Source organism: Equus asinus, chromosome 8 (assembly GCF_041296235.1).
Source record: "Equus asinus isolate D_3611 breed Donkey chromosome 8, EquAss-T2T_v2, whole genome shotgun sequence".
Lineage (NCBI taxonomy): Eukaryota > Metazoa > Chordata > Mammalia > Perissodactyla > Equidae > Equus > Equus asinus.
The window spans coordinates 78,166,554-78,183,655 of NC_091797.1; the positions used below are offsets into that span (position 1 = coordinate 78,166,554).

Here is a 17,102-nt window from a genome sequence, read left to right on the forward strand (position 1 = left end):
TATTCACTGCGATCCTTGATATAAATGCTTAAAATTCTAAATATACGATTTGTCAAATCCTCCTAACACTAACCACATTCCAAAAATAGTTTCCTAGGCCATGGTCTTACTGAAGCCAATTCAGTGGTAAGGCTGTGTGTTTAATTTGTAACTACATTTGTTCTTCTGACCTTGGATGCACAAGTCATGAGAGATCACCAGCAATGCAAAACTTTAAAAATGAAACAAAACAAAATCTCCCAACTTTTAAATTTGATGTTAAATTCAGAAAAAAGGAAATGAAGGAAAGTTGAAAACTCTTTAAAAGGGGAGTAAAAGGCAGTAACTAGACCAAACCATGACAAAACGGCTTGGGGGTGGTGGTGAGATGGTACAAAGCAGCCAATTAAATTATGAATAGCAACTCCACTGTTAGTTTCTTTTAACAAGTACTGACATTCTCTTTTAGGGGAAGTTGTGATAAGGCAGTTAATGCCTAGGTGTGATGATTAAGGACCTTTTAGCTACTTACCAGGAAACTGATTCCAAAATTATTAACAGAGACAGTAAGATGGTGAGGATAACTACATTTGAGACCTCAAATTGAGTACATAATAAAATTACTGACACTGTCTTTTACATACTATATCACATCCATAGTCTCCCTTTAATAGTATATATATATATATATATATATATATGTGTATATATATATACACACACACACAGCAAGACTCCTTTTTAAAGAGCATCTATTAAAGGATTAAATTTGTTAACATTTCCTAGCACCAAATAAATAATACATACACACTTATTTTTGGATACCAAGTCATGGCACAATTAATGAAAATTTAAAACAAAATGTTTTCTAAATGCTTTTAAAAATCTGGCATTTAGTAGATTCAGACATTGAGTCATTTTAAAATAATTCAAAATTTAGTCTTTAAATAAAATTTTAATCCTTAATATCCTCTAGAATATAGCATTTCACATAAAGTGACACATATTACTGGCATAAATTTCTAAAGGATTTCTGCACGTTAGTATTTTTCCTATTGAAATACCAAAAGTCCATGACTAGCCTTATTTAAAAACTGCCCTACCAATAGGGAAAACACACCTTACAAGTTCATTTCCAAAAGAAAGCCCTGCCCTAAGTTTCTCCTTTTGGGAGCAATCATTTACCTTTTCACCGGTGGTGAGAGGGGGCCCGTATTGCCAAAGATAATCTCTGGTAGAAATCGAGCTGCTAGGTCACGCTTTCCTGCTTAAACTCAGGACATCCTGAGGTGTCTGCTACCTGAGTATTTTAAACCTCCAGTCATGCAAAGACTGAAAAGACAGAAATGTTTCTCCCCTAGTATTTCAATCCTATTCAATCAAAAATCCCTATAAGGATAAATTTCTTCTTAATAGGATACTAAAAAAACTAACATTTTAAGTTTTTTATACTAAGCTTGTGGCTTGTTTTTATTTTTTTTAAAAAAAAAGCCATTCAGGAAAAGTTTCTCCGAACAAGGAAAATATTAAGCATTTCCAAAACAGTCACATGTTTGCTTGGTATGCAAAAATTAACTTCTGAAACAACTCAATTTTTTATTAACTCCAGCTTTCCTAAGCTGGGTTATATTTCATTTTTTAAACTCTCAATTATTTGTGGATATACATACTTTTAATGATTTTGTACGGCACAAGGAAAATATTGCTCAACAAGTCTACTCCCTTAACATGTATTCTTTAAAAAGTGTTTTACTGTTCAATTAAAATTAGTATAAAAAAACCCAACTCACTGGCAAAGTAGAAAGAAGGGCTTGTCTCCTTGTTGTATGGTAATTTGGGACATGCTGAATTTGGGAAATAGAAAGGTAAATTAGCCTTTTGAGGTGTGCATTTTCCTAATTTTCTGGAAAGGTTGACATATTTAGTAACTTTTTTGTATTCACGCATAATTCATTTTTCTTATTTTACAAGAGATGACAAGCACTTTAAACACGGCTACAAAATTAAATAAGATAGGGCTGAATCAAAAGACACTTTTCTTCTGTATTGGGATGTCAAGTTCCACATGCTGACTCGCTTAAATGAAAGAAATAAAATTATTATATATAAAAAGACCAACATGACATTCCATTGAACAATCTTGATATAAATAATGTACCATAATAAACCAATATTTACCAAGTTTAATTCAAAAGACAAACAATTTTGCAAATCATTATTAATTAAAATGTCATTATTCTGTAAGATGCTCATTGGGCATCTGGTAGTGGATCCAAAAATTTAAAAGCATAATATTAGTAGTATTAAACATGGATATGATATAACATATTAAAATGTCTACATACAGGGGTGTGTGTGTGTAAGTACACTTGAAAAGGATATGCACCAAAACGTTAACAGGTGGAGGGATAACAGGTGCATTTTACATCTTTTTGCCTGCTGTATTTTCTAATGTATCTGCATTCAACTATCAAAAAACAAACCAAAAAAGGATTCTGGATCTAACTTCCTGATGGCTTTAGTTAGTAGAGAAAGCTTCATTATTACTGTTTTTGAAAGGGAAAACAACACTGCCATAAAACATAATTGACATGAATTAGAAGACTAGATGGTAAGCAAATAGAAAGTAACTTCTTGGGAGGGGCAGAGGCAACATGACAGATCAAGGCCAAAGAGATAAAGTTTGTGGTCATGATCCTTTCTAAAGTAGCTGGAAAAAACCAAGGTCAACAATCACTTGGAATATCTATCTACAACTATTGCTTTAACTGTTCAGTAATCTGTTAGCATATTTATAGTAAATATACCAAGAATTTAAAAACAATAATCAGTCTCATTTTGCAGTTATCAGTGATCCTTTCTATTCTCAAAGCCTTTTGCTATGGCCATAACAATTAATGAAAGGCAAAAAGGGTGACATCTAATTGTCACCAACATCTGGGTACATATTCCTTTGTTTGTATAACAAGTTTTCAAAATCTAGATAGGGCATAGCTTAATAAAAAAAATAATTCATACTCAAAATATTTGGTTCCTTTGGGAATATAAAATATAAATTGTTGGAAATGAGTACAAAATTAGCATTTCCATGCAACAGTTTTGTCTTAGTTTAAAATAATGTACTTAAAATGTGTCTATATTCAGTATAAGCAGAATTTGTAAGATCTAAAATAATTGAAATAAATTACCGAACAATTAACGAACTTGCTTTGGCAGATAAATTATGGCTTATGACAGCAAAGAACAAAATAATTCATTTCCTAATGTTCTTTTTAGGATATGAAGTATCCAAAAGAGAACCTTGATTAACCAGCAACAATCATACCAAATCCACAGCCGTCCCCTGGCCTGCCCTCACCAACAGTCATCAATTAAATACAACCCGTGTCAATTACAGGAGAGTAGTTCAGATTTGATTGAGCAACTTTCTCCTGGCATTAAAGAACTGGCTTTGATGACTAGTTCAGTCAAGATTTCACTGGACATTAGTCTAATGTTTTGTTTTGTTTGCAATATTTCCTATTTACCCACACTTAAATAGACTTCAGGGTCCAAGGCCAACTGCTTTTCAAATGGACATGCTCTGGGAAGGTTGTTATAAAAACCATTAGTGCCTCAAATACAGTCTTTACTTTACAGGCTGTTTCAAACCAATGAACATCCATCCAAAAGACAAAGCCAGATGTTGGCAGTGAGTGCACACACTGAAGAGGAAGATCCTGCTCAACGTCACAATATCACTACCCTGTCTCAACAGCACGGGCACACAGTTCACTATTCCCTCAAAGCAATGGAAATTTTAGCTCAAAAGTTTCAGATCTTAGTCCAAGGGGAATGTGCCAGAAAAAGGGAGGAAAGAAATGCTTTCTTCCGCTTGTTAAATCATACTGTATTCTCCAGAAATGTACAAACAATAATAAAGAACTTTTCACCTAAACCTTTTAGCAAACTGGAAAATTGTTGAAATGTATACAAACTGCATAAAAGCCAGTGTGATGAATCAAAGGTGCCTTTTCAAACATACTTAGTCCTGGTTAAAACAACTAAAGACATGACTATGACAGGGATCATAACCAAAATCATAAGCCAAATCAGTCTGTCACTATATTTTTCAATTAAATTACAGATGGGCCTCTTGAAAGAAACGCTTTCCAAAATGTGGCAATTACATCATTTTATTTAAAGGGCATAATCTACAATAGAAAGTTTTAAGTGATAATATGGAAAATTAAGATCAGACTTAAAAGTATTTTATAAAAATAATGCCTGTAATCTTGTAAAATTCCTATCATTAGTGAACCTCTGTGACAGGAGCACGCCACCAGGAAGAAAGCGTTAAGTGGTGGCTCACGGGTGACAAGAAGGATAACTGTTGCTGCTGGAGTCCTATTGCTGGTAACCTACAAAATGTGATAAACCGGCATCTAAAGTTAAAAAAAGGAAAACCTTTACATTTTTAGTCATTCAAAAGTTTAAAGAGGTTTAAAAAATGAAATGTCCAGGTAGTTACATGCAATTGTAACTTCATTCACACAGTGGCACACTTTTCAATTGCATGAATAAACTTAAATTTCTCTCCTCCCACTCCAAAAAACTGAAATGCCAATGGGAAAACCAACGTGACAGTATAGGAGTTCTCAGAAAAGTTCAAAACAAAACTTACATCTTAATGAAACTGGTACTAATTAAAGGTGCATTCTGAAAAATTATTATAGTATGGGACAACCTCATTCATTCCATATTACAAGATATAAGTGGAAATAGTATTTAAATTCTCAACATTGAAAACCATATTATTTTAGTACTTTACACAGCTGCTACATTGACCTGTACAAAGTTCTCTAGCCACAAAACTAAGATGGTAATTTCTGATTATTGTTCTTCTATACGTTGTTTAATTTTATACAGACTACTTCTCGTTTTCATTTTACTACTGCTTATATTGATTAAAGTGTGAATCATGTCTAAAGCAGATCTATTATTACACAATTTTGACCACTTAAAATACACACAGCATGATGCAGAAACACAGTAGCATTACAACAAATAGCAAGAAAAGTATGTAAGGCCAGTGACGCCCAGAGCAGGCAGTGAAGCAGAATGTTTTGCTGGACAGTGCTTTCATTACAGTAAAACTTTCTTGCATGCCTTAGGCAGGGCACACCAAATAACAATACTATGAGGAAGATACCTCTTTCCACAAAAGATGCTTTCCATTACATACATCATTACATTTTAGTTAAAGTAAGGAGAGACATTTGAAGATAGGAATTTCAGGAACAAAAGTAGGAATAACTTGCCAAGACTTCCAACAGGTCAGAGACAGAAATGGGTTCATCTTTTCTTTAGATTCTTGATCCTCAATGTCATAAAAGGCCAAGTTACTCCTAAACAGAGTATCTTTTCAGAGCTTTAAAACAAATTAAGAATAGTCACACACACTGAAAAAGACACACGAAGTGCTTCCTACCATACATGGCATGCGTCTGCTCGTGAGCCCCGTACTGAGTCGCGGAGGAAGATACTAAACCAGGCTGGGCGTGTGTTGGTGGTGCCATCATTCTAGCATTACCCTGTATTACAGGACTATAGACATGAGGATGCTGTGTTCAAACAAAAAATAAAGAAAAAGTATTAAAATATCAAATAGAGTCATGCATATTTTAGTTAGATGTCTTAACTCAATGGTTTCCACATTTCCAGAAACAACTCTAATAACTCTAAAACTTTTCTTGCTTATTTCCTTTGAAACACTTACGTTAATCAGCAACCTTCTAATATATATTAAAAAGGCCCCCTAAATCCTTAGCTATCTACCTCACTATAACACAAAGTGCAAAATATAAAGGAAAACCCCTTTACCATATCAAAAGGTAAAATTAAAAGATATTTAAGTGGAACAAAAGCCAAGGTTTCCGTCATGTCAACCTTGCAGCCTTACCTGAGACTGGTAATGTGGCACATGCTGAACAAGAGGCTGATTTGGAAACTGCTGAGGACTGTAGGCAACGTACTGTGTGGAATAAGCTGGGGGGGTGGCCACAATTGGGGGGCCTGCTGCTGAGGCTGGGTGCATCATGGCGCTCTGATGATGCTGGTCTTGCCGCTGTTGGGGCATATTTGGTACTGCAGAAAAAGATGACCTGGTATTAGAAAACAGCATCTCAGCCTAAAATACATGAACATGGTCCACGAGGCTCTACATGATTTTACCCTCCTGCCTGCCCCTCCAACGCCATGTTATACCACTCCCACGACCACTTCAGCCACTCTGGGCTATTTTCATATCCCATGCTATTCCACAAACACTGATCCACAACTCCCAGCTTGGATGATTCTGACTTGTCCTTCAGGTGTCAGCTTGAAAGTAACTTCCTCAGAGACTCTATGATGATTCACACACTTGCTCAGGTCCCTGGCAATAGACACTCATAGCACTATGAAACAATGTTTCATTCATAGTACTTCTCAGATGATCCCTGTTTGATACACCAAATTATGCCACTCAATAGAAGGGCAGTGGATTTATTCAAATAAAACAAAACACAACAAAAAAAGTCAAAACAGACACAACACTAATCTTAACTCAATCTTTCTTAATTTCCCATCACTGAATTCTTACACAACTGCTGGCTCTTTCTTAAACACAGCATAACACACTATCATGTGGCAGGTTTCTAAATAATATCTCTTCTAAAAATTACTTTATGTCTTTTATTATTTCACATAGATTTCTGCATATGGTCCTCCCTCTCTAAAAGCTCTAGCTAAGAATTTAGCTCAACTGTCCTCCTCTTTGTAATGTCTTTCCCCAGTTCCCCCCACAAAAGCTACCTGCACGCTCTGTGTACTTTTCCTCACGTCTGTTACGGCATTGACTGTTGTCTATGAGGGGTTTATGGTGCGGTGTTAACTAAGCTACTTGAGGGAAGTAATCATGAGCCATTGCTTACAAGGTATGAGGCACAAAAATGTATAACTTGGTATGTTCACAAAACCATCAGAATTGATTATACAAGTAACTGCTAATTTAGAGGTAGAATTTGGTTTTTATTTTAAATATTTGAAATTTTTTGCTAAAAAATTTAATGACTTGCTGAAATTTAGGAGAGTTAGTTACATATTGTTTTATTTATTTAGAAAAGCAAGCTACAAAACAGAAGAAACCAACACAGTAATATTTTTCTAAATTTAATTTTGAGATTCTATATTTCAGTAAAGAAAAGACACCCCAAAGTAAAGATAATTTTTATCAAATGAAAGTTTGTTTAATCAAGCTTACTGAGTTTAACCTATTCACCATCACTCTTTCTTTTGATACTTGATTATGACCCTTACATATAAAAAAAAAAAAAAAGAAGCTAGTCAAGTTTACTGTCTTTTTTTAAAATCAGAAATTTTAGTTACGAAAAAAAAAACGTTTGAATACAATCTTCAAAGATAAAAAATTCAATAATACAAAATGAAATTTCCCCTTTCAATTATTTGCAAACCATTCTCTTCCCAAAGAGTAAACAATGAATGTAGCCTTTTGGATAATCTTCTATGCATATGCACATATGCACACATATGTGTACAGAGATACCTTTGATTGGTTGGGGTTTTTTTAAAGATTTTATTTTTCCTTTTTCTCCCCAAAGCCCCCTGGTACATAGTTACATATTCTTTGTTGTGGGTCCTTCTAGTTGTGGCATGTGGGATGCCGCCTCAGCATGGCTTGATGAGTGGTGCCATGTCTGTGCCCAGGATCTGAACCAATGATACTCTGGGCCTCGGAAGCGGAGCCCGCGAACTTAACCACTCGGCCACACGGCCAGGCCCTGGTTTTTTGTTTGTTTGTTTGTTTTTGTGATAGCCTTTTTTATTTGGTGAAGAGATTGGCCCTGAGCTAACGTGTTGCCAATCTTCTTTTTTTCCCTTCCTAAAGCCCCAGTACATAGTTGTCTATCTTAGTTGTAAGTCATTCCAGTTCCTCTATGTGGGATGCTGCCACACCATAGCTTGATGAATGGTATGTAGGTCCATGCCCAGGATCTGAACTGGCGAACCCCAGGCCACTGAAGCAGAGTGCATGAACTCAACTACTTGGCCACAGGGCCGGCCCTGAGATATACTTGGTTTTATGGTGGCAGGGTTTTTTTCTAAATTGAATCTACCTTAACTTAAACTGCTACCTACCTATCTATCTATATATGTATTTATTGCTTGCTGAGGAAGCTTAGCCCTCAGCTAGCATCTGTCCCAATCTTCCCCTACTTGATATGTGGGTTCCCACCACAGCATGGCTGACAAGTGGTGTAGGTCTACACCTGGGATCTGAACCCAGGCTGCTGAAGCAGAACATGCTGAACTTAACCACTATGCCACAGGGCCAGCCCCTAAACTACAATTTAGAGGGATGATACTTTAGCCATTTCCTTATGTCAATGGGTTTCAACTAAGACCAATTTTGCCTTTCAAGAGATATGTGGCAATGTGTGGAGACACTTTTGGTTGTCACAATTAGGGGAAGGGGAGGTTGTTACTAGCATATAACGGGTAAAGGCCAGAGATGCTAATAAACATCCTACAGCACACAGGACACCGCCCCCCCAACATAAAATATCTGCCCCCAAATGTCAACAGTGCTAAGCCTAAGAAATTCTGCTTTACCTTAATCAAGTCCTTGACTTAGGCATATTTTCAAACACAACTCAATTTTTCTCACAGGGTGCAAAAGAGATAATACTGCACTATGTACCAAGAAGACAAAGAAGTGGTTTTGTACAAAGGCCCTGTTATCACACAGGAAAGATATGCTTTATACAATACATGGCTGCATTTCAGAAGCAAGTGCTTCACTCTGTCCGTTATTTGACAAAGTAAAGCTGCAGGATATAAAATTAACATAAAGATAGCAACAGCCTTCATATATAGTACTTCGTAAACTGACTTCATAAGTAACTACCCGGAAATTGCAATGGAAAAGATGACCTCGATTTATATTAATAAAAAAATATATATTTAAGGCAAAAACTGAAGAAACACACAAAACCTTTAAGAGAAACTTAAAAACACTGCTGAAAAGACAGAAGCAGGTTTAAAGAAGCAGAAAGGCATAATTTGTTCTTGGATAGGAAGACTCAATAGAAAATAGCAATTCTCCCCTAAGTTAATTTATAAATTATAAGTTTATAAATTTAATGTGACTCTAAAAAAATGCTGACTTGCAAGCTGACAAGGACAACACAAAAAAGGAAAACTACAGGCCAATATTGCTGATGAACATAAAGGCAAAAATCTCAACACAATTTTGGCAACCCGAATTCAGCAATACATCAAAAGCATCATAGATGATGATCAAGTGGGATTCATACCAGGGACACAGGGATGGTTCAACACCCACAAATCAACCAACATCATACACCACATCAACAAACTGAGGAATAAAAGACACATGATTATCTCAATAGATGCAGAGAAAGCATCTAACAAGATCCAACAGCCATTTATGATAAAAACTCTTAACAAAATGGGGATAGAAGGAAATTAGCTCAACATAATAAAGGCCATATATGACAAACCCACAGCCAACATCATAGTCAATGGGCAAAAACTGAGCGCCACTGCCCTGAGAACAGGAACAAGACAAGGGTGCCCACTATCACTGCTCTTCTTCAACATAGTACTGGAGGTTTTGGCCAGAGCAATTAGGCAAGAGAAAGGAATAAAAGGAATCCAAACAGGGAGGGAAGAAGTGAAACTCTCGGTTTGCTGACGACATGATCTTATATATAGAAACCCCCAAAGAATCCATCAGAAAACTAATAGAAATAGTTAACAACTACAGTAAAGTTGAGGGGTACAAAATCGACTTACAAAAATCAATTGCATTTCTGTACTCTAAAAACGAACTTACAGAAAGAGAACTAAAGAATACAATTCCATTCACAATCGCAACTAAAATAATACAGTACCGAGGAATAAATTTAACCAAGGAGGTGAAGAACTTATACAATGAAAACTATAAGACATTACTGAGAGAAATTGATAATGACATAAAGAGATGGAAAGAGATTCCATGCACATGGATTGGAAGAATAAACAAAGTTAAAATGTCCATACTACCCAAAGCAATCTACAGATTCAATGCAATCCCAATCAGAATCCCAATGACATTCTTCATGGACATAGAACAAAGAACCCTAAAATTCATGTGGGGCAACCAAAGACTCTGAATTGCTAAGGCAATCCTGTGGAAAAAAAAAAAAACAACAACAAAAATGGAGGTAGCACAATCCCTGACTTCAAAATGTACTACAAAGCCAGAGTGACCAAAATGGCATGGTAGTGGTACAAAAACAGGCACACAAATCAATGGAACAGAACTGAAAGCCCAGAAATAAAACCACACATCTACAGACAGCTAATCTTTGACAAAGGTGCCAAGAACACACAATGGAGAAAAGACAGTCTCTTCAATAAATAGTGCTGGGAAAACTGGACAGTCACATACAAAAGAATGAAAGTAGACCATTATCTCACACCATACACAAAAATAATCTCAAAATGGATCAAAGACTTGAAGATAAGTCCTGAAACCATAAAACTCCTGGAAGATAATATAGGTAGTACACTGTTTGACATAGAACTAAAAAGGATCTTTTCGAAAACCATGTCCTCGTAGACAAGGGAAATAAAAGAAAAAATAAACAAGTGGGAGGTCATCAGACTAAACAGCTTCTGCAAGGCAGAAGAAACAAAATCAAAACAAAGAGACAACCCACCAATTGGGAAAAAATATTTGCAAATCATATATCTGAAAAGGGGTTAATCTCCATAATATATAAGGAACTCACACAACTGAACAATAAAAAAACAAACAACCTGATCCAAAAATGGGCAGAGGATATGAACAGACGTTTTTCCAAAGATATACAGATGGCCAATAAACACATGAAAAGATGTTCAACATCACTAATCATCAGGTAAATGCAAATCAAAACTACACTAAGATACCACCTTACGCCTGTTAAAATGGCTACAATCACTAACACTAAAAATAATAAATGTTGGAGAGGGTGTGGAGAGAAGGGAACCCTCATCCACTGCTGGTGGGAATGCAAACTGGTGCAGCCACTATAGAAAACAGTATGGAGATGCCTCAAAAAACTAAAAATAGAAGTACCATATGACCCAGCTATCCCACTACCGGGTATCTACCCAAACACCTTGAAATCAACAATCCAAAGTAACATATACACCCCTATGTTCACTGCAGCACTATTCACAACAGCCAAGACCTGGAAACAATCCACATGCCCATCCACTAATGACTGGATAAAGAAGATGTGGTATTTATATACAATGGAATATTATTCACCCATTAAAAAGGACAAATTCATCCCATTCGCAACAACATGGAAGGACCTGGAGGGAATTATGCTAAGCAAAATAAGCCAGACTAGAAAGACAAACACCAGATGATTTCACTCATATGTGGAATATAAACAAACCCATAGACAAAGAAAACAGTTCAGTGATTACCAGGGGAAGGGGGGTGGAAGGTGGGCACAGGGGGTGAAGGGAGAACCTGTGCGGTGACAGTCAAGAAATAATGTACAACTGAAATCTCACATTGATGTAAACTATTATGAACTCAATTAAAATTTAGCAAAAAAACAGAAAAGAAAAAAAAATGCTGACTTGCAAACTGAATATTAAAATCCTCATTGGTCAATCTTTAGAGGATAATAGGAAACCAACTGATTATTTTGAGCACTACCTTGAAATGACAGGCATTTTAGTTGCCTTTCTTGCACAAACTATACCTCACAGTAACCAAATAGCTTGACGAGGTAAAGTTTTTCTTTATAGAAATATTCCACCTAGTAATTGAAGAGGGATGATACAAAGAGAATGTCATATTTTGCAACCCTTGATGGCATAATGGAGGTAGGGCTAAACAATGATCATCAATGGCTGCTAAAATAGAGAAAAGCTGGTAGGACATGTTATCCTGGATAGATAAGGTGGCCAAATTACTTCTATGATCACAAAAAAGAAAGATGACATTATGTGACACCTAATGAAAGCACACACATCATCCATGAAACATCCAGATTAAGTTTAAAAAAAATACAAGCTAATCTTACTAAGCCTCTCTCATCTACTGTCAATTTACAAGGGTTGCAGGGGACAGAGGACCACTTTAAACACCGCCACAGGGGTGCAATCCATGAAATTCAGCTGGTGGGAAAGAATACAAGACAAACAAGCTAGATACAAATAAGATGTGAAGGGAAAAAAAACTAAGGGGAAAATTATAAATTGAGAGACTTATCATTAAGAGAGTATATCAATCAAAAGAAAAGTGTGGACTGTGGATTGTAGCTCAACAAGCTAATTGCTAAAAAAAAAAATTTATAAGACAGTAAGGGAAGTTTGTACTTTGGATATTTCATAGCAAGAAATAATTGCTAATTTTTCTAGGTGTGAATGATGGTACTGTTAACTATGATTTAAAACAAAGCAAGAGTCACAACTCTTAAAGGTACACACTGAAATATTGATGGATGAAATGATACAATGTCTAGGATTGCTTCAAAATAATCTAGTGACGGCAGGGTGTAAGAGTGAGGATATGAATGAAGACGATGGCCATGAGCTGATAATGTCTTTAAATTTTCATAATAAACAGTTACCACAACATGAAACAATTTTTAAAAAATGACTTAAATATGATAAACAAATGTAACCTGTAAACCTCATTTGGATCCCAACTGGAACAAATTAGCTCTAAAAAAATATATTTTAAAAGTAGCCAAAGAAATTAGAGGGTATTAGAGAACTACTGTCAATTCTTTCCAGGTGTGATAATGGTACTGTAGGTGTTTTCCAGGTGTGATAATGGTACTGTAGGTGTTTTCCAGGTGTGATAATGGTACTGTAGGTGTTTTCCAGGTGTGATAATGGTACTGTAGGTGTTTTCTAGGTGTGATAATGGTACTGTAGGTGTTTTGTTTGTTTTTATTTAAGACTCCCCATCTTTTATAATTACAAAGTGAAATATTTACAGATGAAATAATATATCTGGGATACGCGTCAAAATAATGAGGGTGGAGGGACATTGTATATGAAAAACATTGGCCAAGAGTTTATAATTGTTTAAAGTAGAGTGATGAGTACTTTTATCTTACTGTATGAGCCTAACTGCTTATTTGTATGTTTCAAATTTTCAACAATAAAAAGGTTTTTAAAAGTCAACTGATTTTTTTAATTTAGTTGTCAAGCTGAATATCAAGCTCATATAGAAAAATAAACAAAGAAGAAAAGTCAAGAAAACCTGAAAAAAAAAATCAATGTGGGGAGCGGTTGGACGGAAAAGCAGTCCTCTCAGACAAACTACAACTCATCAAGTTTTAGGGACGCAGCTAAAGCAATGATTAGGAATTTGTAGCTTTAAATGCTTCTATTAGAAAAGAAGCAAAGAATACAAAAAAGCATGAACTCTAAGAGAAAAACTTGATAAATGGGACCTCATCAAAATTAACAACATTGGCTCTTCAAAAAATAAAAACTAAAAAAAGAAAAAAAACCTTGCTAAGAGCAAGACACATACTGGGAGAAAATATTTATAATACCTCTATCTGATAAAGGACTTGTATCCAGAATATATAAATAACTGCTACAACTAATAGTAAGAAAACAAAACCCAATGTAAATAAAGCGGAAAGGTTTGAAGAGACACTTTACAAAAGAAGACTGACAGCCAACAAACGCACACAACATGCTCGTGATCAGTAATCATCAGGGAATGCACATTAAGACCACAGTGAGGTATCATAACACACCCATCAGACTGGTTAAAACTAAACGACAGACAACACCAAGTGTTGGCAAGGACATAGAGTATTTGTAACTCATAAGCAGCTGATCAGTTGGAAAGTAAAATGATACAAGCACTTTGTAAAACAATTTGTCAGTTTCTTATTAATTTAAAAATGCACTTACCATACAACTCACTAATCCCAATTCTGAGTATTTAAGCAACAGAAATGAAAGCAAATATTCACACAAATACTTATACACAAATGCTCTTAACAGCTTTATTCATAATCACAATAGCCCAAAACTGGAAATGACCCAAACACCCATCAACCTGTAATGGGTAAACTGACTATGGTATAATAATAAAAATGGAATGCTCCTCAGCAATAAAAATGAACCAACTGATAGAAGTGATAACATGAAATATTCTCAAATTATAATGCTGTTTAAGCCAGACACAAAAAACCATATACTATATGATTCCATTTATAAAAAACTAGAAAAGTTAAATCTAATCTACAGTATGAGAAAGTAGATCAGTGGCTGCCAGGAGCTGGAGGGAGTGGAGCAGAGTTTGACAAAGAAGGGGCACAAAGCACAATCTTTACATCTTTAATGATGAGGCAGTTACAAGAGTAAATACACTGAGCAAAATTCATCAAAATGTACAGTGAAAAGGAATACATTTTATTGTATGTAAATTAGAGTACAATAAAAGTGGTTTAAAAATTTTTGGATAGCCACTTGGAAAAAGATAAAGTGGATTCATACCTTATACTGTGTACAAGATAATTTCCAAATGGGTCAGATATAAATGTTAAAGAAAGGAAGTTACATAAATTCTAGAAGAAAAGGCATATGAATTCTTTTACTACACCAGTGGGGAAAATCTTAAAAACCATAAGTCAAAAAATCCAAATGTAAAATTCAGGAGAAAACTATAAAACTTCTGGGAAAAAAACACAGGAGAAAATCTTTGCTACTTTGGAGTATGCAAATATAGGAAATAAAAGCACAACCACATAAAAAAAATTGCTAAGTGGACTCCAAAGTTTAAAACTTCTGCTCTTTCAAAGATATTTTAAAAAGTGAATAAATAAGCCACAGACTACAGGGAAATGTTTAAAATACATATATCAGAAAAAGGGCTTGTGGGGCCGGCCCAGTGGCGCAGCGGTTAAGTGCGCACGTTCCACTTCAGCAGCCCGGGGTTCGCTGGTTCGGATCCCGGATGCGGATATGGCATCACTTGGCAAGCCATGCTGTGGTAGGCATGCTACAAATAAAGTAGAGGAAGACGGGCACGGATGTTAGCTCAGGGCCAGTTTTCCTCAGCAAAAAGGAGGATTGGTAGCAGTTAGCTCAGGGTTAATCTTCCTCAAAAAAAAAAAAAAAAAGAAAAAGGGCTTGTATCAATCCACACTCTTACAATTCAATAAGACAGACAACCCAATAAAAAAACGAATGAGAAAAATCTTGATAGACTGATACGTAGTAATTTCTAGGAAATATGATGTCTTAAAATAAAAAAAATCTCCCACAGGTGCAGAACAATACATATAGTATGCTTTCTTTTGCATATGATGGAAGAAAAATAAATATCAACAAGGATGCCAAGATAATTTAATGTCACAAGAACAGTCTTTTCAACAAATGATATTGGGGCAACTGAATATACACATGCAAAAGAATGAATTTGGATCCCTATCCTCATACTATACACAAAAACTCAGAATGGATCACTAACCATTAGAGCAAAACGATAAACTCTTAGAAGAAATCATAATAAATCTTTATGACCGCTGAGTCACCAAAAGCACAAGCAACAACAAAACACAAACAAATTGAACTTCCATCAAAATTAAAAACTTAAGTGCTGCAAAGGACATCATCATCAAGCAAACGAAAAGACAATATTTTTTCATCCCTATATCTGATAAAGGATTTGTATATGGAATATATAAAGAACACTTAGAATTCAATAATCAAAAGACAACCTGATTAAAAACTAGGTCAAATATCTGAATAGACATCACTCCAAAGAAGATATGCAAATAATCGATCAACATCATCAGTCACTAGGGAAATACAAATTAAAAACATAATGAGACACTGCTTTATAGTCACGCACCACGTAATGATGTTTAAGTCAACGACAGACCGCATATCCAAGCAGTGGTCCTGTAAGATTACAACCATACAGCCTAGGGGTGTATTAGGCTATACCATCTAGGTTTGTGTAAGTACACTCTATGATGCTCACACAATGATGAAATCGCCTAACAAACCATTTCTCAGACCATATCCCCGTCTTAAAGTGACGCATGATTATAAAACCACTAGGATGGATACAACCAAAAAGACAGACAATAGCAAGTGTTGGTGAGGATGTGGAGAATTGGGACCCTTGTACATCAGTGGCAGGAATATGAAACAGTATAGTCATTTTGGAAAACAGTGTGGCAGTTCCAACACAGTAATTCCACTCCAAAGAAATGAAAACATAAGTCCAAACAAAAACTTGTACACAACTGTTCACAGCAGCATTATTCATAATACTTAAAAAGTGGGAACAATCCAAAGAGGCATCAACTAATAAATGGACAAATAAAATGTGGTATATATCCACACAATGGAATATTATTTACCTATAAAATGGAATGAAGGACTAACAGATGCTCCAACATGAATGAACCTTGAAAACCTTACGCTAAGAGAAAGAAGCTGGTCACAAAAGCATTTCATTCATTCATACGAAATATCCATAACAGGCAAATCTATAGAGACAGAAAGTAGATTAGCGTGACTAGGGTATGTATGTGCATGATGGGAGGCGGGGAGGAACTGCTAAAGGGTACAGGGTTTCCTTTTGGAGTGATGAAAATGTTCTAAAATTGACTGTGATGATGACTGGACAGCTCAAAACAGACTAAAAATCATGAACTGTATACATCAAATGGATGAATTTTATGGTATATCTAAATAAATCTATTTAAAAAAATAGAATGTATACTGGCAGAACAACAAATGTTTACTTGCAAAATAAACACTGTGAGGATAAATAGAAAATAATTTTAAATGATCACCTGCTGATGATGGAAGGACCATCTACCTACTGGGATGGAGGTGATGAAGGAACATACAAATGGAAGAAACTGGGACAGAAGCAAGACTTTCCTGAATGATCTTTTTATGTAATTCCCACTTTGAAAGTATACAAATATTTTGCATGTGAAAAATAAAATTAAAATAATAAAAAAGCTACCCCTACAAATGAAAACAAACTTGATCAGATAAACCCATCTTTCAAATCA

At 35.4% G+C, this 17,102-nt stretch overlaps 1 protein-coding gene across 24 annotated transcripts in view; it reads right to left on the bottom strand.

Moving 5' to 3' along the window:
* ATXN2 (ataxin 2) overlaps positions 1-17,102 on the bottom strand; it is a 136,811-nt gene that overhangs the window by 26,885 nt on the left and 92,824 nt on the right. For 16 of the 24 annotated variants that reach the window (XR_011505333.1, XR_011505331.1, XR_011505332.1 and 13 more), the window contains 3 exons: positions 5,921-6,105; positions 5,450-5,582; positions 1,770-1,823 (listed from right to left, as the gene is read on the bottom strand). Coding sequence is in view for 21 of the 24 variants with exons in the window: in XM_070516044.1 (XP_070372145.1) it covers positions 1,770-1,823; positions 5,450-5,582; positions 5,921-6,105 (372 nt within the window). In the remaining 3 variants the exon portion in view is untranslated. The remainder of the gene's footprint in view (positions 1-1,769; positions 1,824-5,449; positions 5,583-5,920; positions 6,106-17,102) is intronic. The other 8 variants (XM_070516048.1, XM_070516056.1, XM_070516053.1 and 5 more) reach the window with 1 other exon arrangement.